The sequence below is a fragment of the Lytechinus pictus genome, chromosome 15 (assembly GCF_037042905.1).
Source record: "Lytechinus pictus isolate F3 Inbred chromosome 15, Lp3.0, whole genome shotgun sequence".
NCBI classification, from domain to species: domain Eukaryota; kingdom Metazoa; phylum Echinodermata; class Echinoidea; order Temnopleuroida; family Toxopneustidae; genus Lytechinus; species Lytechinus pictus.
In genome coordinates this window covers 29,341,354-29,367,068 of record NC_087259.1, presented here as the reverse complement: position 1 = coordinate 29,367,068, position 25,715 = coordinate 29,341,354, and the positions used below count along the sequence as shown (strand labels likewise).

At 35.6% G+C, this 25,715-nt stretch overlaps 1 protein-coding gene across 14 annotated transcripts in view; it reads right to left on the bottom strand.

Moving 5' to 3' along the window:
• LOC129278053 (spectrin alpha chain, non-erythrocytic 1-like) overlaps positions 1-25,446 on the bottom strand; it is a 57,901-nt gene extending 32,455 nt beyond the window's left edge. For 4 of the 14 annotated variants that reach the window (XM_064110784.1, XM_064110788.1, XM_064110791.1 and 1 more), the window contains exons 1-13: positions 22,108-22,467; positions 15,162-15,425; positions 14,508-14,534; positions 7,850-8,116; positions 7,392-7,475; positions 6,830-6,934; positions 4,945-5,036; positions 3,841-3,985; positions 3,196-3,312; positions 2,602-2,775; positions 1,810-2,049; positions 1,032-1,142; positions 403-480 (exon numbers count right to left, since the gene is read on the bottom strand). In XM_064110784.1, the coding sequence (XP_063966854.1) occupies positions 403-480; positions 1,032-1,142; positions 1,810-2,049; positions 2,602-2,775; positions 3,196-3,312; positions 3,841-3,985; positions 4,945-5,036; positions 6,830-6,934; positions 7,392-7,475; positions 7,850-8,116; positions 14,508-14,534; positions 15,162-15,401 (1,680 nt within the window). In that variant the 5' untranslated portion in view covers positions 15,402-15,425; positions 22,108-22,467. Of the gene's footprint in view, positions 1-402; positions 481-1,031; positions 1,143-1,809; positions 2,050-2,601; positions 2,776-3,195; positions 3,313-3,840; positions 3,986-4,944; positions 5,037-6,829; positions 6,935-7,391; positions 7,476-7,849; positions 8,117-9,322; positions 9,440-14,507; positions 14,535-15,161; positions 15,842-16,755; positions 18,219-22,107; positions 22,470-24,213 lie in introns of those variants that run through there. The other 10 variants (XM_064110796.1, XM_064110797.1, XM_064110798.1 and 7 more) reach the window with 6 other exon arrangements.
• Between the last annotated feature and the right edge of the window lie 269 nt (positions 25,447-25,715).

Below are 25,715 nucleotides of genomic sequence, written 5' to 3'. Positions count from 1 at the left end.
ATAAGTAATGTGATGGTAATACATGTACTATCAAATAAACTAGATCCTATTTATATAATATTGACTGGCCTTCAGGAGAACATCATATACATTGCCCACCTACACCTTAATTTTTGCTTCCCTTTAGAGATGTTTCTTTCTCATTAGATCATATGCTGTAGAAAACTTGCCCATACAGACCACTTGTCTTGCTTCGCTTTTGTAATCATTACAACCCTAAACCTAACTATATTATGGAGAGCTCAAAGAACAAGAAATTTCATGTAGATTTTACAAAACAATTTAACGCATTTAGCTAACGGACATGTAGCTACCCAACACTCATTTGGTTAATGGAATGCAATTAAATCTTAAAGAATTAAAGAAGGAGTGAAGAAGGAATATTTTCTAATAATTGCTAACCTCATTCCTGCACTGGTCAACATCAGGTGATGCGTAGTGTTCACTCTCAATCAGTTTGGTAGCAAAGTCATCCAAGGCCTATGATTGATAGGGGAAAATATGGAATAGAACTGAAACATCATCTGAAAATAAAATTATTATTGTTACTAGTAAAGGCAACAAAGGTCATGTCTTCATCAGTTATCATCTTCATGATGACCATTATCCAAACATCATAATCTTCATTAGCAGGAGCAACAGCAGCAGTATCATCATCATCATCATCATCATCATCATCATCATCATCATCATCATCATCATCATCATCATCATCATCATCATCATCAGCATCATCATCAGCATCATCATCATCATCAGCATCATCATCATCACCATCATCATCACTATCATCATCATCATCATCACCACCACCACCACCATCGTCGTTGTCGTCATCATCATCATCATCGTTATCATCATCATCATCATCATCATCCTCATCACTATCATCATCGTCATCACTATCATCAATGTCACAACTGAACATATCATCATCATCAATATTTTGCCTCACATAAAAAAGATCATCATCATCATTGTCATCACTATCATCAATATCACAACTGTTTCCATAGCAACATCCTCCTCACCTTGATCTTTTCCTCCTGAGCATTGAGAGATTTCTCAAAGTTATCATGTTTCTTCATCAGTACCTCCACCTCATCAATGGAATCTCCAAGATCCTCATTGGCCAGGAATGTCTATAAAGCAATGGTTCAAGTAATAATAATAACAACTAAGTCTTATATAGCGCTTTTCATGACATCCATATCAAAGCGCTTTACAATGTAGAACACAAGAAATATACAAACAAAAGTGAATTAGAAATTATATTTAAAAAAAAAAAATACATATATATTGAATGGCTTTTAACCAATCAAATTGTCTGAGTTGTATGATTTATTTTCAATGCATATTCATTCTTGTTCTTGATATCAGACAATGTCAAATAAATTTATAATAATAACAAGACATATGATATGTGAACCGTCATGCCTCAAACTTCAGCCAAATCACAGCTTAATAAATGTCCATATACTGCACGATACAATTATTGAAATGGTTAAAAGATACACCTTCTGGAAGATTACTAATGTCTACTCCTCTCTCATAACATTCATGATTAACAAGGACCAAATAAATCATGAAAATATGTAGATGGATAAACCCCCTCCTTCCCATCCTCCATACCTAATCCAATCTTATTTTACCTGTAATTCACATTTCCAATTTGAATAGGTTTTTTTCTGAAATCTTGTGAATTAGGACCCACTCCAATATTTTTCCTCAGATTTATAGGAATGGGATAATGGTTTAGAATTAGGTATCGTGGGTCCTTTATCACAAGTAAGATGTTTTTTTCTATACCTCTTGTTTGGTCATCCAGCTATTAGCTTGTTTAGTGTCTCTATAGAAGAGCTGTAGATCCATGCATTGTTCATATGTGACCCGTCTCTCCTCCCACAGTTCTTCAAGCGCTTTCTTCTCATCAGCAAGCATCACCAGCTTCTCTTTGACTTCTTCTGATTGTGGGTGGTTCTCATCAAGGAGTCCTTGACCTTCCTCAGCACATTGCTTGAAGCTGTCCTGGTGGGCATCAATCTCACCCTGAAAATTTTAAAGAAAAAAAAAGAGATTTATATAAACTTCTAAAAAACAATCTACACATCCCATCTCACCTTAAACAATATTTTTAACCACAGAGGTAATTTCATGAGATAATTAGCCTTTTTGTACATCTGACTCCCATTTTTACTCCATGAACTCCTCAAGTTATGTTATGTAACGCTGGCTCTTACCTATGTACATTAGTTCACACGAGAAAATAATTGATACAAAACAATTGTTGGAACTCTTTTTTTTTTAAGATGAGTTCCGTAAGTATAGATGAAAGAAATGATTCAAAACAAAAATGTACATATCTTTACACCTAAAAATACTCAAAACCTACTGTAAAATCCCATGTTTCTATGATTTTCTTTTCCTAAACTGATGTGAAATACCATAGAATGAAATACCCATGAGATCTGATAATTTGATGCTACTGCCTCTGAGAATTTGTAGCATCAGAAAATATGGGCTCTAATCATCCAACCTAGAATTATTTAAAACTTCTCCCTTTCTAATTCCTGTGACCTTTGACCCTTGAACTGTCAATACCTTGTGTTCTTGATGGCGTTCCATGAGGGCTTCTGCACCAGGGACGTCCTTGGCAAGCTCGTCAGCATTGATGATGTTCTTCATATCATTGATCCAAGCAATGGTATCACGGTAGTCAGCAAGGAATCGATGCATGTTGGCTGACTCTACCAGACGGACCTTACGCTCATCGGCCTAGAGAGGGGACAGATATAAATTTGTTACAAATAATAATGATGTTCTTCATATCATTAATCCAAGCAATCACGGTATCACAGAAGTCCGACAGGAAACAATATATGTTGGCAGACTCTACAAGATTTAATCATAATTTTGGATATGCTTCTTATAGTCAATTTCCTGCTATGATATTGCAAACCACCTATATGGAATTCATATTTGTCTATTGCACTTCATATAGATGTTTTTACCAGAATATACTCAGAAATCAGAACAACTTTTTTTCAAACTATATAAATGTAGATCCATTTATTAATAAGATATTCCAAATTTCTTGGTTTTTTTTTTTTTCAAATAACTTTTTTATAGACTTGACAGCACAATTGATAAAACAACCAAGAAACAGGTACATAGGACTAAAGAAATTAGACTGACCTTTGTACGTAGGTTCTCCCAGTTATTGGCGATCTCATCTTTCTTAGATTGGATCTCAGGTGCGTGGTCTGTGTGGATCTGTTCTAGACGATCTGCTTCCTGGCACAATGCTGTCACCTGTAAGATAAGGTATACATTGTTTAACATTGTTTTCCAGTCACTTCATGCTCTATAGAGGCGATGAATTATGATATAAGATTTTTATATACACAATGCACAATTATACCAAATTTGAAAGAAATTAAAGGTATTTCTGTACAGAAAATATCTTGTGGATTAATTACAAAGGTTTTTTTTTAATGTTTAATTTACTTTTAAAATAATTAATAAAACATTTTGTGTGGAAAGATTCAAGAGAGCAATTAATAATAAACACATACACAGGGTACTCTTCAAAGGACATAAAAATATTTTCTTTCAAAACAAAATAAAATATGCAAATCTATTGTTTTAAATAATTTCTCAATGAAGCTATCATACAAAGGCGAAAAAGGTTGATGTAGATATTCTGAAAGCAAGAAACTTTGAAGCAAAGGATTATTTTGAAAGCTAAAAAGTAAAAATGATTCCTTGACAAAAATGATTCCTTGACAAAAACTCATAGCTGGCCCCTATAACAGAAGTATATAATACTAGTGTATTCACCTTGTCTTCCAGCGCATGAAGATCACGTTCTGTACCCTCATGTTTCCTCTGCAGTGCCTGGACGCTAGCAAGATCACGACCGTAGTCATCAATGGAGAGGATAGAATCTTTCTCGTTGATCCATCCAATAGTTTCATCAGCATCTCTGAAAAGGTGACAATATATTGAGAATGATTGTTAACTCCAGGGAAATTACGTAAAAAAAAGGCCAACTCAATTTATTTTGGGATGTTCAGACCATCTTCATGGAGCAATGCAAAAAAGGCTAATTTGATGTTTTATTTTGAAAAGAAATATAAGCTGCTTTAACTTTATCAAAGCAATTAATCTTGAGGCTTTAAGGACCCCATAACTTGTTATGACCCTCTAGTACAAACACCTAGGAGTTGTAGGTCCAGGGGGGAGGTTCACAAAGATTTAAGTATGACTTAGAGTCGCACTTAAATGCCTAGTTGCATGCGGTATAAAAGGCATAACCTCATTGGTCAGATCATGCAAAGAGGACGCGCACTACTGCGTATTGATCAATTAGATTGCACTTTGCATTTCAGATACGCGTTGGCATTTAAGTGCGACTCTCAGTCATACGTAAATATTTGTGAAACACCCCCCAGCAATCCTAATTCCATACTATGATACACATAGTGACTTCTAAAAATATGAAGTTACAGCTAGAAATTATACTATATCACTGCCCTTATGCTCGAAACGGACTCCAAACCGAGCAATGGTTCACGTATGTCACTAGAAATTATGTTACATATTTAGTTGGAGCGTTGTAGCCCAGTGGATTAGTCTTCGGAATTTGAAACAGAGGGTCGTGGGTTCGAATCCCAGCCATGGCGTAATTTCGTTCGGCAAGAAACTGATCCACAATGTGCTGCACTCAACCCAGGTGAGGTAAATGGGTACCGGTAGGAAGTAATTCCTTAAAAAGCTGTGTGCGCTATGAACGCCTAGCTTAGCCGGGTAATATAGGAGCGCCTTGAGCACCTAACAAGGTGGATATGTGCGCAATATAAATACCCTATATTATTATTATTATTAGTCTGGAGTCTGATTTGCTAGTGTGACTATATGGTATCATGGTGAAGGTTAGCGTACCTGTTGAATCTCTGTATCTCCATGGCACCAAAGAGTTTCTCTTGGCGGATGATGGCCAACTGCTTGAGACGTTCCCAGGCATCATTCAGATCCTATAGTACAGAAATGAGCAATAAAGGAACTTACTTTCACTGGAAGAGCATTGGAATAGTACTGATGTGTATGGTGATACCATTTCGTAGAAAAAAAGCAAGTTAACGGTAATAACATTATCTACCGTATTTTCCGGTATATAAACCGCGGCCGTGTATAAACCGCACCCCCAATTTTTGACTCTTGGAAAAAAAAAAAAAAAAATTGAGGAAACCAGAAATAGTGAAATCTGTGTAATATTCTATATATTTGAAGGAATATCTTCATGCATTCTCCGTGATACTGAAGCAATAAAATATACGAAAAGATATTATTTGTTCGATGCAAAGTGTTTTCACTTCGACAATTTTGACGCAATTATCTCGCTCATGCAATACAGAGCGATAATGCCTGTACGTGGTGCTGAGTCTACGCCTACGGGCAGCTGCCGGCTGCCCCGAGCTCTGCCTCTGGTACGTCCAAAGTGATTCGTCCTGACGTATGAATTTTGCATAAATACTCATAAAACAGACTTATTACCTGTTGACGACGAATTGGGATTGTGTTTACTTAAGCAACTCAACACCATCACAAGACCAAATAATTTGAGAACGGACTGTTGGCCGAGCGAGACGAGCAGTCACGTCGGCTTTTAACTTTTTTTTCTGAGCATACATGGAGGGAGCGCATGCGCGTTGCTCGTGAGTCGCCGCAGCCAGGGGGGGGGGGATGGGAAGGGACGATCAGGCATTGCATCATTGCATCTTGCATTGATATTAAGTTTTTTTTTTTTAATGAGAAAAATGATGTGATGTGGATGTGGATGAAATACAATTTTTTTTTAAATTGTTTTGTTGTCTTCTTGATATAGTTTTGTTAATGATATCGTATATTATTATTTTGTAATTATTTTGCAATCAATACTGGTAGATGGCGCTTCAACACGTACAGTCTTCAAGTTTAGTTAGCTGCACATTAGAAAGGCCTCGAGCAAGATTTCTGTTTCTTTCTGGGATTTTTCTTATTTTTGGTTTGGAAAAGCGATAGTAGGCAGCTTTAAAATTTAGTGCCCTACTGTTCAGTATTAGAGGTATGACATTAGCTGTCAATTACACTAGCAGATCGGTCAAACAGAAGAGGGTAAAATCTTAACTACGTCTACGGTACTACGCGACGCTCCGCCTTCAGTTTCCCTGTCGCTAGGCTGCGGCGCGCCGGCCAGCCATGCCAGCAGGCGCTACCGAGGAGCGCTCACTGAACATGGATTGGCCATCCCGCGAACGCCACGACAAAAATCATTAAATTATGAAAAGAGAAAGACAGAGATGATGTAAAGTGAGTTTTATTTCATTCTTTTTACAAGTCCACGTTTCAAACATGTTACACATTCATTATATATGCTAAATTTTCGTCAAGTCAATCAAGTTTCTGAGGTCGGATTTCTCTGTGTTCGTGTATAAACCGCACCCCCCATTTTCGAGGTTTTCCCCGACGGAAAAAGGTGCGGTTAATACACCGGAAAATACGGTAATTGCTTGTTAATAGCAAAAAATGCTAATCTTCATAAATTGAAAGGCATTTATTCAAACAAACTACATGGTAGAGCTCTAGAAATCTGGGTCACAAATACATGGAATTACGTGCAATTCTGTCTGAATGTAGATATATCGCAAGTCCAATCATTAACTGTATACTTCTCAATCTATGATAATAAGACTCAGTTTCTATATAATGAAGACACATAGCACTCTGAAATGGAAAATGAGTAGGTTTTGAAATAAAATGAAATAAAAGGAAAAGGTGAATGACTGACCTGTTGTTTATTTCTGATGGTGTCTGTCTCTGGGTGACCTTCTTCAATCAATGTATTGGCCTCGGAATTCACCTCGGCGACACGATCTTCATGTGCATGCAAATCCTGTGAGTTGTTAGAGAAATGCAAGAATGATAGAATGAAACAAACTTTCAAAGAATTATGCATTAAATGATCACATTATAACCACCAACAAGAATTATCACATCTTGTGTATTTGATAAAGAAGACAACTGGCATCTGGTTCTCTGTATGTTTTAAGTATTCATTTAATACATCATTCTATTTATCTCCTTATCACCTCTCTCCTCTCCTCAAGTCTTATATTCGGCATGTGTATAATGCACTTAATACGTCATTAATGTATGCCATTATGATTTAACACATGCTACTTCATGAGGACAATTTCACTTACAATTTCACCACCCTTCAGTATTTCATTGACTGTTATTTTTATTTTTTTAATATCCTATATCATTTTATTCCTTTCCTTCTTTTGTATATCAGACTTTGTATAAGATCTAGCATTTTTAAAATGAATTCTACATGTATAATGCCTTACCTTCTGGAATTCATCAAATTTCTTCTGGAGGACTTCTACATGTTCCAGATCAACTCCAGTCTCGACTGATGCAGCAAATGGTTCCTAGAGGACAACAAGAAGAATATATAAATATTCTTTTTAATTAATTTCAAATTTTCTTATATTTTCAAGCTGTCTTTTGTCATAATATTCTTATTTACCTTTAAACATGCTGAAATATAATTCATGTATCAAATGCAGTGCTTATTCTTAGTCAATAACTTGACTACAGGAACAAGATTTTCCCCTAGAGCTATTAAGTCTTTGGAATTCAGAAAATGTGACACATTTTTAACATCATTTTTTATGTTATAAATCATAAATACTAACTCAACCCTCAAGGGCAGAGGCATAAAAAGGTGTTTTTGTATAAGTGACAGAATTTTGTAATTACATAAAAAAAAAAAAATGGAATGAATCCTAATCTTGTACTTTACCTTATCCTGGATCCAATACATGACTTCCTCGACTTCCCTGAGATAGTGAACAAGCTTCTGAGCTTGAAGAAGCTTGATACCTTTCTCTCTCAGTTTGGATAACAGTAGCTCCCATAGTCTGTGAAGCTCAATAAGCCTTGCTTCGATCACGTCAGATGCAAAGTGTTTGGCATCGACCATCACCTTCCCCTGCTCGTCCAGCTGCTCGATGACATAGCTGTGGGCGATGACCTCGGCTTCGAAGGCCTGGTGTTTCTGGAGCTTAGCCTGTGTGGATGTGATATATAGGATGAATGGATGACGGTGAGAGCCTGATTTGATGGATACATGTACAGTATGGGCGATATATAGGGATGCATTGAAAAAAAAATGGTTGTGTATTGTCCCATGTGTGTGTTTTGGAGTAAGTTGAGTCACCACTGACTGATACAATGTTTGAAAACACATATGCAATTTGAATAGATGTAATACGAACAGCATACATTATTTGTGAAATGACAGAATACATAAGATTTTGTTAACCCCTCAATGATGACTGAACATGTCTTTCAAAACTCTGAGTTTACATATATTGTTTCCAGGTAGGAAAAGCTATGTTTGCCTGACCTTTCACCATTACACATAATTCACATTCTGGAAATTATGTAATACCAGAATGTCATTGAAGAACATCATGAAGTGCAACAATGAATCCTAAACACAAGAGACTACTTATACAAAACTGTATGTTTACATGTAAACAACAAAAATGTGTGTACGGACAGATCATATGTACATGTATCTTGTATGAAAATAAACGTATTCCATATTTAAAAAAAAGATGGAAAGAGATAGAGAGATGGAAACAGACTTCATGGCCTAATTTTGAGGTTATTAAAATAATTTGAGATGTGAAGGTTAAATGTCCAATGTATATCGGGAAGGGGGGGGGTTGTTGCACTTAAAAATAAGCATTAACAAGAGCACAATGCCCACTGTTCATTTATAAAGAAATTTTTGAAAAATACAAACAAAACCAGGATTATTGAAAATTTCCTTTTTTCCATTTTTGAAAAATACAAACAAAACCAGGTATATTGAAAACCTCTTTTCCAAACTTCGGCCTACATGTACCTGTACATGCATAACATCAGAAAATCTAATTTTCCTGAAAAAAAGGCAATTATATCGATGAAATCCCATTGAGGCAGACATGAACAAAAAAATTGGCCTCAACCATGAAACAAGATTAGAAATTTATCCATATTTACATAGAACCATATCAGACGAGATTGTATGTTCAATAAACAAATAAAAAGTGATGTAACGTAAAACAATTTAATTATCAATTTGGTGATTCCACATAATTAACTTAAAAAAAATGTAAATACTGCTTTGTTTCCAAACATGTAAGTCCCTTGGTCTGAACTGTAAATTAATTCAAGAAATATCTCCCAAAGTGTAAAAATAAATAAATAATAAATTGTTGATTACAAAAATGAGTCCAGAACGCAGCCGACTAGTATGCCCAACCAGCTGAGTGAGTGAGAGAGGAAAGACAGTGGAAGTCTGAACAATCAATTGATCAGCAGTCATAAATAGCAAGCACATTACACATAAATGAGTATGAGATGAAGGGAACAAAAGGAAAATTAGAAATCAAATTAAATTGCAGTATAATTTGAGGGTTTTTTGCAGAATGAAATTCTTAAATTATATAAATCACATAGTGGACTTTTTGTGAATGTTTTCAATAATTCATTTATTTTTGTGCTAACTCTGCAATTAAATATCACGGTACATGTACAGTATATTCAATTGCAGTTTGGGATAAAATATTAGAAATTCCACGAAAGACAAGAGTGGTTTGTGCAATTACATGTATAAATCAACAGTGTACAAATATATTTGCTGTTGAAAATAATTGATATAAAAAAATAAATTGCATACAAGAAAGAAAAAGTGCAATGGAATATAATGCAATATAATTAATATGTAATTTATCAATAGCTTCATTCTTCAAAGGTACCATTTTTTAAACTTGAGGCAGAGTAATCAAATATTTTCAACTTAAGTTGCAAGAAAGAAAAAACAAGTAATGCAGCAGAGATCGAACGAAAACTGAAATCTCAATCTAAATGCATATGATGAAACGTCTTAAAATTCAAGTGAAAGAAATTTAATACACGAACCCCTTTTCCCTTTTATTTGGATCTAATTATTTTATCTGTCCAGTTTCAATGTTTTACAATTTAATTTGGCAGGTAACTAATAGGTACTAATAGGTATCAATATCTATACTTTCATGACGTACAAATTACGAAACAGATTTTTTTTAAAAATCTCTGCAGAGCACAATAATAATGTACTGTACATATACATGTAGGCATATGACATGGCCTCTCTGACCACGGAGGCCCCAACTGTGTACAAGTACATGTACAATGACAATGTAAACAGCTACATGTAAGCTACATTTATGTACCAATGAAATGTTTGGTTTTGTCTTCATCGATCTCACAATGATAAAAAAGAATAAATTAATACTTGTAGGCATACACTAATAATCTATCAAAATATATTTATGTAATAAGATGTTATTAAAGCATAAAGTAGTCAATATAAATGAAGTCGTCAAATGCAGAAAACAGAACATCGATTAGGAATCAGCAAATGAACTGCATGTAAGCTCTTTCATTTACCATTTATTTTGTTTTTATTTTACTTTTCAGAAATCATTCTATATTTTATGTGCTCTCAGAATACAACACATTAATTATCAAACTTATTTTGTACATAATATCAAGACAGCAATACAGATGAAGATGTTTCCATCAGACCATCAAGATGTTTTTAACAACCAAAGACAAATTTAACTCCCAATATAATTTCTACAAAAAGCAACCATCACAGAATCCACAACTGATACCCATAAACCTACAAGTCATCTAAATCATACAACAGTACATTATTCTCACATAACACTACATAATGAGGAAGACAACTGTAGTACATGTAGAAAACATGTCACTTTACAGGTTTTACAGATTGCAGAGTAAACATGTACATGTACACATGTACAATACCACTGTTCTTCCATGACGTACATGTAGGCATACATCATACTACTCATTAAAGGGATGGTCTGGGCTGAAAGTATTTATAGCTTTAAATAGAGTAGAAATCACTGAGCAAAATGCCGAAAATTTCATCAAAATTGGATAATAAATAATAAAGTAATTGAAGTTCAAAGTTAAGCAATATTTTGTGAAAATAGTCGTCATGAATATTCATTAGGTGGGCTGATGATGTCACATCTCCACTTGTTCTTTTGTATTTTATTATATGAAATTAGGTTTATTCATTTTTTTTCCTCCAAGAACTAGAAAAATAGGATGGACAACTGATTTAGTGCATTGGATACATGTATTTATTGCTGCAACTTATTTCATCATAATGGAGACACATCATTTTCACATGTATGAAATAATGAAAAAATTATGATTTTATGTTATAACATAACAAAACGGAAAGTGGGGATGTGACATCATCAGCCCACCTAATGAATATTCATGATGACTGTTTTCACAAAATATTGCTAAACTTTAAACTTCAATAACTTTATTATTTGTTATCCGATTTTGATGAAATTTTCAGCATTTTGCTCAGTGAATTCTACTCTATGTATTGAGATATAAATATTCTCAGCCCGGACCATCCCTTTAAACAGACAGATATAATAAACAATGTGAACATCTACATGTCGGTCTACACTGTTCTATACAAGTATATGAGGCAGTCAGTTAGTACAATGTTCATGTGCCTAAAGTCCACTGCCTTCAAACCTAAGTAAAGCAAGCAACAGCCTACGTATTTCAGCATACCAATGAAAAAACATGGGTAACGTGAAATTAAAATTTATCTGTTGATATTAATGTGTTATTTGATTTTGAATTTGAAGAAAACGATAAATAAGTGCCTTTTCTTTATTTCTTGTCTTTACCAAGAGTCAAACTACATAAAAATATGTGTAGGCGCGATGTGAGGCGCGATAGCTCAGTCGGTAGAGCGGGGGATTCGTATTCTGGTGACCCGGGTTCGATTCACACTTGGTGCGCTAGTGCCCTTTGGTAAGGCATTAATCCTCATTACCAGGTCCTTCGGAGAGGACCTTAAGCCGTCGGTCCTCTGGTTGCTTGCTTACAAGCATTCATGCTTTCTTAGCAATCAGGTAAAAAAATCCCCACCAATCAATAATCAACAATCAATAATTTGAAAGAAGCTGGGTTGAAATAATTTTGGCATCCCTTTATGTATGTAAGAGCTTAAACTAGAATCAAAAGTCAATCGAATGAAATCTAGCCTACATGTAAGTAATAATTGACTGCATTGTCTCATTGCCATTAAATATTTGTGTGCCCTTTTTCATTTTATATTTGTGCTACCATTTTAATAGAAAAGTGCCCAAAATAAAAGTGACCCCCCCCCCCAGAAAGAGACCTGCATCCTTACTCTTACTATTTTATCATCAAAAGTTAAACCCCAAATCATTTGAATCATGAAAAAAAATCCGCCCTAAAAAAAATTCAGCGTAATTTTACTTGAAGGAAAAATTATTTTAGATTAGAATCACAGTTGCAAGCTCTTTGTAAAAATGTATTTTCATGCAACTTCAGTTTAGTTTCAGAAGACACAAACTGGACATTCATTCTCACAATAACACACACATGTTCTCACATCTACATGTACATGTAGTCATGTACCAGTCAAGACAATGTGAACATAGTATGTACTTTACTACCTCAACATACTTACATTTACATGTATCAGGCCATGCCTCATATCATTCAAATCAAGCAAAACCAGAAAATATATGATCTGAAATTACTAGGCCTAAAAATTACGGTATGTGGTTTGTACAATAATAGGGTCATAGTGATTTGGTTTGTGAACTGCTTCATTAGGATCTTTGTCCACTTTAAAAGCAAGCTTTTCAATTTAGTAGGAAAAAATCCTTTTTATTACAGATTCATCAAATCTGTCCATTTTATATTCAGAATAGACATACAGTTTCAGAGAAACAGAAATTGACAATAAAAGGAAAATAACTCTAAAAGAATGTGTAAAATGCATTTCAATGTGCTGGTAAATAGATTTAAAAGAAACTCCCTCTTATTTGCAGGATGAAATGTTTTATGTAGTTCATCCAAAAAAAAAATTGTTCACATTCACATGAATATATTTTCTGGTTTTACATTAATAGAACTCAATACAATTTCTACACATGACATACATGTACATTACAACTATAATGATTGTCTTAATGCCTAAATATGATTTTTGAAAATTCTTTAAATACCAATCTGTCCATTTGTAAAACAATTACAAAGTTTTTTTTTCTTCAACACATGAAGTTCTCCTCGTTTGTACTTTGATTTTTTCCATCTTCATACTGAAACCTGCTTCTCAAGAAACAAAGAGTTGATTGATATTCATAATAATTTCAAATATCTTTTTACCATCACTTCCACAAAGGCACCATGAAAAATGAATGACCATATTAAATACATATTTCAAAGAGAATATTTTATCTATTAAAATAATTGATCAAGATTTCTCTAAATACATACTACATGTACGTAAGAGTCCAGCATATTGTGGTCAATAAATCACGATTTTGTTTTGGAAATCAATTGCAAAACTTTGTGTTACAAAGTAAAGGTTACATGTAGGTCCTCTCAAAACTAAACAAGACACTTTGAATAATTCAACATCCTTCTGGACAACATGCAAGAACTTCTAGTGTCAGAAATCTGAAGATGATGTTGCCAAGATGTTTTTTTTTTCAAACCAATTTTGTATTCAGTCCACATTTAGGAGTAACTGATGGATGCATTGTCTTAGCATGCCTTTTTCTATTTTCTTACCTGCGAAACCTTGCAATTTGAAATGAAAATATACAAAATAAAATAAAATACAAGAAATATCACAAAAAATGAATAAAAATTTAAATTGAAATCCAAGTTATCCATTTTGGCAGGTGATTTGGCCAAAAAATAGTTTTAGAAAGCAAGGTATCAGCTAAGGCGGAGTAAAATATGCAAAACAAAAAAGAAAGGTCTCTGACAAGTTGTACTTTGATGGTGGCACTGGATAAAAGCACCGAGTGCCATTTTTTATGGTTCAGGACCCTTTTCCATGTGACCAACAAATATGGAATTGAGTATCATGCTTGACAAGCATGCAAATTTGATAATCTCGTAAAAAAGGGGTATCATACATGTACACAAAGGAGTATTCATAATATCATTCAAAGGGACAAATAGACAAAAGTACGAAGACATGTCTCAGAGTTGTCTTTCAAAATTGAAACTATTAATGAAACAAATAATGAGAATGACTTGTACGAATAAAATAGAAACACCAAATTGAAGACAAAACAATCAGACACATTGATTTCAGTCATGACAAGAAATGTGAAATCAAAGGTTTGACGACAAATTGCAAATTGATGTTGCAGGATACGCACGCAATGAACAGCACAAATTGCGTCCATCTGTCAAGCAAGGCATGCCTGGCAAATTGGCAACAAATTGGCAACAGATTGGGTCATAGCACGGGATGGGAAAGGGAATTTTTCTTTTTTCGGAAGGTCATCTTTTTTCTCTTTCTCTCTCACCTTTAGATTTCGTATTTGGGTATAATCCTGATTTATAGGAGGGCCGTAACATGGGAATGAATGAATAAATATAAGGAAGATATAATCAGGTTAGGAAGAAATTCAGAAAACTAACAAACAGTGTATATATATATGAAACAAAACTAGAATATTAGTGTTAAGAACAATTACAAGAAACACAAATCATGCTTCAAAGAACAAATATGTTCATAAACATTTGCATAACTGTTTATATAAACATGTATATAATTTCTTCCACATCAATTCTTCAATATAGTCTTACTTAGGATAATATATATATTCTTTTACATTACATTTGAGAAATTATCAATAAAATATGTTGTCCCAACACATTTTTGGAGTAACAATGGTTAACAGAAATAGAATGCCACAAATTTCCCAGCATTTTTCCGTATTATATTGGATAATGGCTTTCCCTTGCTAATATAATCATGTCCCTAATATTAGATTTAGCATAGAGCCGACATGGATTCATGAATATCTCCAAAATTCTTAAATTCAAAACTTGCCCCCCAAAAAAATCACAGCTCTGTTGAGTTCATATGTATAATTTCAATCAATTTAGTGCTGATTGGTAACTTAGGCATTTCAAGACTTAACAGGGTAAGGGAGAAAGAAAGAAGTGTTTCATACCTGAAGATTGACTGGATCCTTGTAGCTCTCGTCCGAGGCTGTCTGAAGTTTCTCCAGAATCCATGTTTCAAGTTCATCAGCATCTCGTTTGAAGAACTGGAACTGTCTTGCCTCTTCAAGCTTTTGTCTCCTCTCCTTGGCAAGCTCTTTGAAGATCTCGTATCGGTTCAAGACCTGTTCTCGACGATCCTGGATGTCCTCAGCCGTTTCCAGGATTTTGATCTCCCCCCGCTCCGTCATGGTGATCTCTTAATCTAGCCTTTCCTGCAATCATAAATGGAAAATAACTACATTATGAACAATGAACATTGACGATACAGCATAAGGATCTACAAATGTACATGTACTCTATCTTTTTTTAACTGATATCGATGTCGTGTGAACAAGGTCAGGGTGGTTGCAGAATGGACACTCCTGGAGAGAGTATTTCATCAGCATTCTTCGTCTGAAAAGTTTTTAGGTTTATTAAACAATATTCTTGAATTGATACACTGAGAACACATATATCTAACTGTTGCTTTGATAACTTTCGGATAGGTAAGTCCTTTCATGAAACGCTCCCTTAACCAAGTGGCACACTGGGTTTTTTGGTACATGTATCTTTAATCCATGTCTGAAATTTGTAGTTGTTCCTGTTAGAATTCTTGGATCCTGTAATATGACAGCAATAATATTTGAGACTTAATAGGCGGTGCTGCACCATCCCGAGTTTGCTCAATCTCGAGATTTTAGCCCGATCGGCCCACTTCGCGATTAATCTCGAGATTCAAGAAACCCCGTCTCCACCATCGCAAGAAGAGCGATTCCTGCTCGAGCGAGGCAACAAGACCGATATTACGAGCATGCGCACTTTCGGATCTTGGAGTTTCAACGGCCCGCGCTTTTAAATAACTTCCCGCGATATGCAAGCAATGTACTCCTTTCACTAGCACTTTCGCCGAATTCGACCGGTGTTATGCAACAATCCTCTCAGCTCAGCGAGTGAAGAAGTGATGTATTCTTCGTTAAATATGATGGCGGAGTAGGAGGCAACGACAGAGAGAGAGAGAGGGAGAGAAGGAGGAAAGAAATGCTATTTGCTCACATTTTGCGAAGGAATAAGACAACACTGCTGTCAGTGTTGTTATTGAATATGACCATCGTCGATGAGCGCCTCCCCCTTCGGTCTGGTCTCTCCCAAAATCCATTCACTGGTGGGACACCATCGTTGCTGATTAGGCAATTGATGAACGCTATTCGCGATAATATCTATTCGCATGTACATGTATAAAGTTGACTTTCGCACGTGTTTATGTTTTGACCAAGGCGGAAGTGGAACGCGAATTGCATTATGGACTGACGTCATGAATAAATTACCCCGAGTCCAATCTCGAGTGCGTCTGCACCGACGAATTAGCGGGATAATTCGTAAAATAGCGCGTTATTTTGCAAATAAACCCGAGTTGACTTGGGATTGCAATCTCGAGATTAATCCTACGAACTAGCGCGATAATTGCGTCTCCACCGCAAACTATCTCGAGATTTTTCAGATCGGGATAATTTGCCGGATCAGAAATAGCGCGCTAATTTGAAAACTCGGGATGGTGCAGACGGCCCTATTGATTAGCATTTTAGACAGTCCCCATAGGCCATAACATTATTAAACCACAAATACAACTAAGCAATCTGCACAAACAAAGTCAATAAAGAGAATATTGAGAGTAAATCCGAGCTCTACAAGTCTTTAAAAAACACCACAAAACATGAGGTACACATGAAGCATATAAATGTTTACATGAATATTAAAATATTAGTCATACATGTACATGAACATGTCAATTGCAATTAAAAATTCTTTTCAAAGTCGGCATGCCCGACTATGTACATGTACAGTGTATAAGCCTCTCCTAATCCCACACATACATGTATCCTACACACAGCGCTATCTCAGTCAGACCGTTGGAAGCAAATACACCTTGACCTTAATAAATTTGCTATCTCGCCTGCCCGGGGCTAGCTCTCGCTAGCTGAATGGCCTTTGAACATGGTTTCCATCTCGCTCCTGATATTCGTTGGGTGTGACTCATCACTGCACCGTTATATGCAAAATGTCACATGCTCTTGCCTGCCACACAGACATTTACTCATATTACCATATCCAACAGGCTACATTAGAGCATGGATGAACTATCCACTAATGGTTTCTCCATGCACTTGTAAACTACAGTTTATTTGAACACAAAAGACTGGGAAGAAATAAATTGTTGGTCAAAATACATGTACATGTACAAGAAGATGTATATTTATTTCCTTTTTAATTCTATCATTTACTATATAAGTGTAGAGGCTTTCATGAAGGACCCTCCTCAGAATAACCGATATTTGAACAGCCAAATGATTGTTATTAGTACATGTATTTCTGTTAAAAAATTGTAGATTGTCTTGATTTCTGGAAAACATAACTGTTTTACAATATTTTCTTCTTAAATAGTCATAAAACCAACAAAGTGGCAGGTGGTATATCTAAATATGACTGAGAATAACTGAAAATAACCCCATGAAAAAGACCAACAACAAACAAAACAAAAAACATCCTAACAAATCCTTTTTATCTCAATCAGTATTTACATGGAAGTCTATGAATGCTTTAAGTCTGGAAACTATCCAGAGAAGTGCATTTCTAAGCTCCATACTGTAGTTAATCATTAACTTAACACTACAAACACTTGACAACACTCTTGTGTCATAAGATCAACATTGACAAACAGACCTTAGTAGGTGGTTTCTAACCGCCTCTATCATAAGAATCCCCGTTAAATTACGAGAACTTTTTTAGGCTAAAAAATAGCCATTAATTTTCCTGCATTCACACCGCCGTGAAACATACCCTTCGTGATAAGTTCCTGAAGTTACGAGCATGCGCAGTATGGTCTGATAAGCAAGCGAGGCGCGAGATTCAAAATAACTAGCTCAGCAGCCACCCACGCGCCCGCACCCAACTACGCACATGGGCTAAAAGTTCCAGTAAATTGCTTTCACATTGCCAAAATACCTGCAACCTTGAAAAAATCCCCGCGAAAGTTCTCATAATTTTGACAAGTACCTACTATTTAGTGGGTATTTTCTTTCACGGAGATTACGTGTAATTTGCTTTCACATTGCCAATATTACCTGGTATTTTCTGATTGGGGTAAGTTTCCCGATCAGAAAATACCTGGAACTGACCAACTTCGAGGCGGTCTGAAACCACCTAGTGACAGAATTAAAAAAAAATGATTACCCTAAAGTTATTTACATGTATGATTTCACAAGTGATTCTACTGCTTTAACTTCAATACTCAGTCTGCTTGAAACTCTCAAGATACAACAGCCCATAAACACAATCATCCGATATGAAACATAAGTCAAAAGAAAAATACAGTAGACAAAAATAAGAAGGGATCCACATTGATGTCATCATATTGACATCAGAAACAGCATAACAATTATTAAAAGTAAAAATAGCCCCCTCATTGAGATCAGAATCTCGACTTCTCACAATCCTATATCCTTCCAATTGGCAAGCATGATCTCTCATCAATCCTAATAGCGCTGAGGCCAGAGCGATAGATGGAGAACTGACAATGACAGATCAGTGATATTGCTGTTTTCTAATAAAGACATGCTTATTGAGCACCATGGCCGTATGCTTCCTGGGCGGGGAGGAGAGGGAAGTTACAAGTATGCACGCCCCCCCCCCCTGAGAAAAAAAAGAGAAACCCTAAACTTTGCATTTGCTGATTTTTGTTCTCAAAGGCATCCTTTGTCCACCCCCCTCCCCCCAAAAAAATTATATAAAAAATAGGGAAATTTGGTATTATATGGTGGGCACTTAAAATCCACATCTTTATTTAATAACATAATACATTGATGTGTATTGTAGGCCTACATATATTTACCCCTTTCAAAACAAACATTTTTCCTCTAAATTTCTCATAAAAAGATCAATACATACACAAATACATAAAATATCATTTGACTATCAGCCTCCTCCCATCCCCCCCCCCCCCCCCCACAAAAAAGGAGGGCAAAACTACATGGGAAAGTGCAAGAACATGAACATTCATACACATAGGCCTTTACATCCTAGTGAGCGATCAGCATTCTTGGCCAAAAAAAGCAAGATATGAGCGAGCGGCTTTACTTTTTCCAATATCAAGTGTCCCTTAACTCCTTGAAACAAAGTCTCTGCTGATCTTCAGATTTTCTCTCAATATCACTCAATAAAAACAAATAAAGAACTGGTTGAGGTTTGAGGTATTACCCTTGCAAGAGAATAACAAAGTACAAGTGTTCAGGGTCTTGAGAACAGATGCCTCATCTGTTTGTAGAGCTTGAGTGAAAGTTAGGTCAGAGAATTAATAAATAAGCTAGATAAAAAATTATAATTACAATTTCCATGAATACAGGCACTTGCAGGGTGCCAAATTATAATTGCTAAAAACATAAAATATATCATAATATATCCAAACACTAGCCATCAAAACTGTTGATAATTAATAAATCAGGCAACCAAATATGAAATATACATGTACACTGCAGTTATCCCGTTATTCATCTTTTTCTCAACGGTTCAATGTATTATAAACTGCTACACATGGAATTAAAAAGAAAGAGAAACTTTAATTTTTCTTCTTCTAAATTCAACTTTACATGCAAGCAGGCAAACATTATATATTTTTTTCGGGGGCTACTTTTCACAACTATGACACCGTTCTCACTACCTTCCTACAACTAGTTTAGTAGAAACTAGTTTAACATGTAATGAGAACGATCGAAGCGATCTTCCAAACCGGTTCAGAATACCACCTCTGTAGATTTCAAGATCACTTTGCCTCATTAAACTGGTTTTAGCGTGAGGACACAACTGTTCTTTGGGAAGCAATCTTCGCACATTTTGAGCGTGCTACTCCACACGACAGGTGTAGAATGCCTACGTTGCAGTTTTGAATTTTGCGCGAAACATGTCATCCCACTGAGAGCGTTTCCATAGCAACAAGATCGCTTTACGTGAAGTGATTTTGAAAACCACTTTCGTGTGATCAAATAGGAACACTAGCAAAGTGATCTTCCAAACTGGTTTCCTGAACCAGTTTCTAGTAAACTATATGTAGTTTTAGAAAGCGTAATGATAATGGTGTCTTACTGTCTTAATCTGCAACATTTATATGCTTTAACATTGCAATGAATTTCTAGTCGATCTACATGAAGTGCTCCTTTTTTGGTTTAGTTTCCAGGGTTTTTTTTTTAGCATGTCTGGGGCAAAATCACCCCAGCAATTTTAAATTTTGCATTTCATTTTTTTCCTTATTGAAAACTGTTCAAGCCATGCATGACCATGCAGAAAACTGTCTGGTATTCCACATAGTTTCCATTTGAATATCAAATTTCCCTCTCTGCTTCATGTTGCTATGGAAACAATATTTGTTTGGTATATTTATGGAGTAACATGCACTTTTAAATATTTCCTTCCTGGCTCTTCACACCCACTTAACAGAATTTCCTGTATAAGGCATTTCCTCTATATCACAGAAAAATTAATGCATCTACATGTAAACTGAGTTATGGGATCTTTCTTTAAAGAGTTTCATATGATGACTGTTAACAGACCATCCATACATGCACATAGGTCTGAAGTCAGCCAAAAACTCTACAGAAGGAACCATGAGAATTTCAGACTAAGAAATTATTAACGATCATGTTTCTTGGAATGCCTCACACTGTCACATACAAAAGCACATGTTTCCATGGAGCCATTTACATGACACATGCAAATATTCTCAACAAAGATTATTTGCTTGGATGACATATTCCAGTCTTTCATCGCTACTGCTCCTGTCTTTCCTAAAATACATTGTAACCTGATTCACAGAATCATTCTTCAAGACATGAGCCAACTCTTCCTACATGTACATTATGACAAATTATATGATGAGTGGGAGTTAGGCTAAGTGATAAAAAATTCTGATATATTGCATATACATGTAATTACTGTACTGTACTGTGAACATAACACACAACCCATGTGATAGTACATTAATGTGACAAAAATATTAATTCATAACCTGATTCACAGGATCAGCAGAATGGAAGAGTGATTTTGGGAATGTTACAACTGGTGGCAGCGGTGGGATCAAAATGCACATATATATCTAGCCTTAAGTTGGTATCAAGTGCTAATCAACAGACCATTCTCCTGTTTTTTTTTCTTCTTGTTGTATATTCAAACTTACATGTAAGATGCAAATAAAATAACTCCTCCCAAGCTCATTTCTTTCATCTGCATTTGAAACTCTGATTTAGAGAATAAAATATTTTCATTGCCTCTTGTAAGCAGTTCAAACAGGAACATATTTTCATATAAATTTCCATGTCTGAATGCAAATATACATATAAATTAAAAAAAATATCATGCATATTGAGTTACTTGAACACTTAATCAGAAAAAAAAAGTCAGATGAAATAATTATATAGGCCTCAATTTGTAAAGCTCAGTTAATGTGTACATGTACAGTATATTCTGCCTTATGGTATCAAGGTTGCGGTTCATTTATCTCCAACCACAATGAAATGGAAGCTGTCATGAAATACCACAGGCTTGATCAAGAGAATGAACTGATCCAGGCAAAGAAGAATAGAATAGATTCATTCTTGCATACCAATAATCAATCAGAATAACTCAATACCTGTAAAAGAAAGCATCACTCAATAAGTCTGTACTAGAGTAAAGGGGTACAGTACATGTATATCATGAAAATTATTCATACTAGTTGATTCCAAGACAAGTTATACTCATCCAAAATATTCAGCATCATGAAGAATGCCTTGAAAATCCATCCTATTTGACATATCTCTCTCCAAAAAAAAAAATGATACCAATAAATCCCCAGCTCAGATCTTTAACTTTGATGATTCTGATTTCTCCTACCTGTTAAAAACAAGATCTTGTGTCTGCTCCGCCGAAAGAGAAGGTAAACTGAGACGAGATCGCAGAGATGTCCGTTTTCAAAAGGCCCTGTATGTGAGAGATGCTACGCAGGGGCCAATAATGTATTATCATTACCAAAGCAATGCCACTCCCTTTCAGCAGCTCAGAGATGGGTAAGGCTCGATATCAGCCTGTAGAATCTAATGTAATGTATTCACTCAAAGTGCGGAGAGTGCGTGGTATATTCCCGAGAATGCTAACATGTAGCTCCCAACCAACCAACGCTCAATAAAATACCTCAACGGTATCCCACGATGAATGCTGGTGTGTGCATTGATGCTTGTACTGCATGTCTACTGTGTGTGTGCATGACGTACTGCGTGTATATTTTCTATAGGTGCGTTGAGTGTGTGTGGACCTTTTCAATATGCCCCCCTCTTGGTAAATACAGTTCCAATCGTTAGTCTTCTTTAAGTTGTACAGTTTCTTTTTTATTTATGTTTTTTTTTTCTCATCAATGCCTTGGATAATGAAAATTAATCTATGATAGTAATTTTCGCTTTTAGTAGCGCCTAAAACAACGGCCCAAAAAGCAGGTACAGATATGTTATTATTGGTTATTACTGGCAACCTACTAAGTTTAGATTATATTTTGACTTTCAAACTTGAACCTTGTCCCTTTACATCCCAACCCCACAAACATGCAAAATATGAAAACAAAAGATTCTGTTCTCCTTTTTTTTAGCGAGTCACATCTCTAGATAGTATCCTCCTACTGAGTCTTGTTTGTTTTGTATCCGTAAACAGCAAAAAAACTTATCTCTATATACATGTATTGTGAATTAAATGAAAAATTCTCAAGAAAACAAATGAGGTACGTGTTCACGTTCAAAAAAGAAAAAAAAAATGTTACACTATTACAATTATCACAAATCATAGGCCTACAGTATATAAATTTATAAGTCTGAAATAACCGAAGGTAACATTTCTGTGGTGCATTTACTTTTATAACAGCAAAATACGAAACAATGCAAAGGACACGAAAATAACAGGCAAAACGGCAAGGCTATTGAGGCCCAAAAACAAGAGCATTCAGTGTATAAAAATGCCCAATGTGATTCAGAATTCACTATGAAACCAGTGAAAAATAATACATTTTGATACAGTCTGTAAAATGAGGCTAAACTGTACTGTAGTGAAGAATTTATTATGCCAATAATCCCATTAAAGTTCTATGAGATTAAATTGTTCAAACATTAGAGTCACCTCACTTCAGGACACATGTGTATTCTGATTTATACATTTTTCATATTAAAAATGTACAGCTCTCAAGAGGAATCCGTTTTTACAGTGGTACAAGAATTTAATAATGCCAATATATCTGATTAAAGGTCAAAGCACACTGTACAAACAACTTATTATAGATCTATATGCATTCATGTACATTGGGACAAATGTGTAATCTGTGAGATATGAAAATTGTACAAAATTGTAGTTCTCAGAATAATATAGAAACATATGATATAGGCCTACATGTACATGATTACAGAAACTGATAAGAAAAACAAAACTGTAAGATAACGGTAATAAAAAATATAATCCTACATGAAGGTCCATAGGCCTACAATGTATTTGTAACTGTATAGCAATGTACTTCTGGTGCATAGATGGGGGTGGACCTTGGAGGCACTTGTTCCCTATCCCCCCCTCCTAAAACAAGTTCCACAACAAAGAAAGAGGATGAGATGAAAAGGGAACAAAAGGGAAGGAAAATGGGTGAAATACAATTTTCTGATTATTGTGTCAAAATCTATCACAAAATTATAGTTTTAATTTAAAAGGCATTTTTTTCAAAGAAATTTGACCCTTTGACACATTGTCCTACCCCTTCATTCAAAATCCTTTGCTCATATGTGCTGTATGGTGTATATCATTTTTGTGTAGCGATGGACACATACATGGTGCCCACATACAAATACACACCCATACATGTATGCACATTCCACAACATAGCTTTTAATACATACATGTACATGTACATTCAACAATCGGTTTTGGGAGTAAATTCCCTTCAAAATCCATGAGATGAACATGTATCTCACTTACTGTTGCGCTCTATGAGGAAGAGGATGAGGTAGGATAGCAGGTAGCAAAGAGCGTACAACGTTCCAAGGCATAAGATGAGTAAGAGAAAGAGATCTGGGTGGTCATCAAGAAAAGGACACACTGGCATAGCACCACTCCTACCCTCTACATGTATCTATGCACAATGACACACTCAACGACAGTCGCAATGACAGTCTCAATGACGTCAGCGTCCTTGCTGGTAAGAACTCATCAGCTAGGACCGCAGGGTCTTCGAGTCAGGGGTGGATGATTAAGCATTCAAGCAGGAGCCACAATGCACAAGTGTGTTCTGATTGCACAAGTGTCTCCTCCTTGGCTAATCAGGTTAGCAGACAGCGACTTGAATGGAGACCTTATATCATTACGTGATGTGATACAAAGAATTGCACATTATCATTCAATTATCAATTTCTACAGTATGCTGATATTCATGTCAAAGAGCTGTTAAAAGCTACTAGACTGTACATGTACAATTGGGATACATGTACATCTACATTATCTTCAAACAGAGCATGGCTTTCCAAGAGATGTTGAGAATGTTAAAAGCAGGTCTAGATCTCTGCAGCAACTGGTGCACAAGACATAAAACTTGTCATTAGAAGCACTAAACAGAAAACAAAAACAGAGATTTTTAATAGAACAAGCAATACTGTGATTCCTGTCCTTCCGTCTGATGAGAGAACAATGTGAATAACAAATTTTCCAGAGTGAAGCTACATCATGTAATTCATATTTTTCTCATTAATAACAAAACAAGATTCATTTCCACATGCATGATGAAGAGAAGAACATTGTTCAGGATGCAACAAGTACACATATGTGTATAGTTGTGATTGACGCGTAATTCAAAGTCATTAATAAATATTCCAAGATTCAGGCATCAGTAAATCTCTGCAACAGTACAAGATGCTTTTAATAAGATACATGTACGCATGATGAATGGAGCATACTTCCAAGAAATCCGCTGTCAAATATTCCGCTTGAGCAATGATGCTAAACCCGCAAGAGATGCGTTCCCTTCACCAATCCACTCCAGTGACTCCTACATGTACCTGATGGAAACCATCACATCATCAAAGAGATATTTAACACTCATACACATGCAATAGGCATCTGAAAGTTTAAGGTTATGCAAGCAAAGCAATCTGAGACTGCATCAACTGCCTGATGCACTGCTGTCTAGCTCTCGCTCTCTCTCTCCTTCTTGCTAATGACGTCCACACGGCTTATTTCAGCATTCCAGGCTCAATTTGAACTGATTAGAATTCAACTAAATTAATACCAGTCTACCACCTGCATTTTAAACCAGCAAGCACTTTACAGAGAAGGGACACAGTAAATGCTTTCTGTTTTCCTCAGCTTCTTAAAATTGGCTGAAGCACTCGGCAGAGTCTGGCGATGGGGAGATAGAAAACCAGGACAGAGATGAGAGGAGGGAGAGACAGAGAGAGAGACACACAGAAGTCAGGGATAGAGTACCA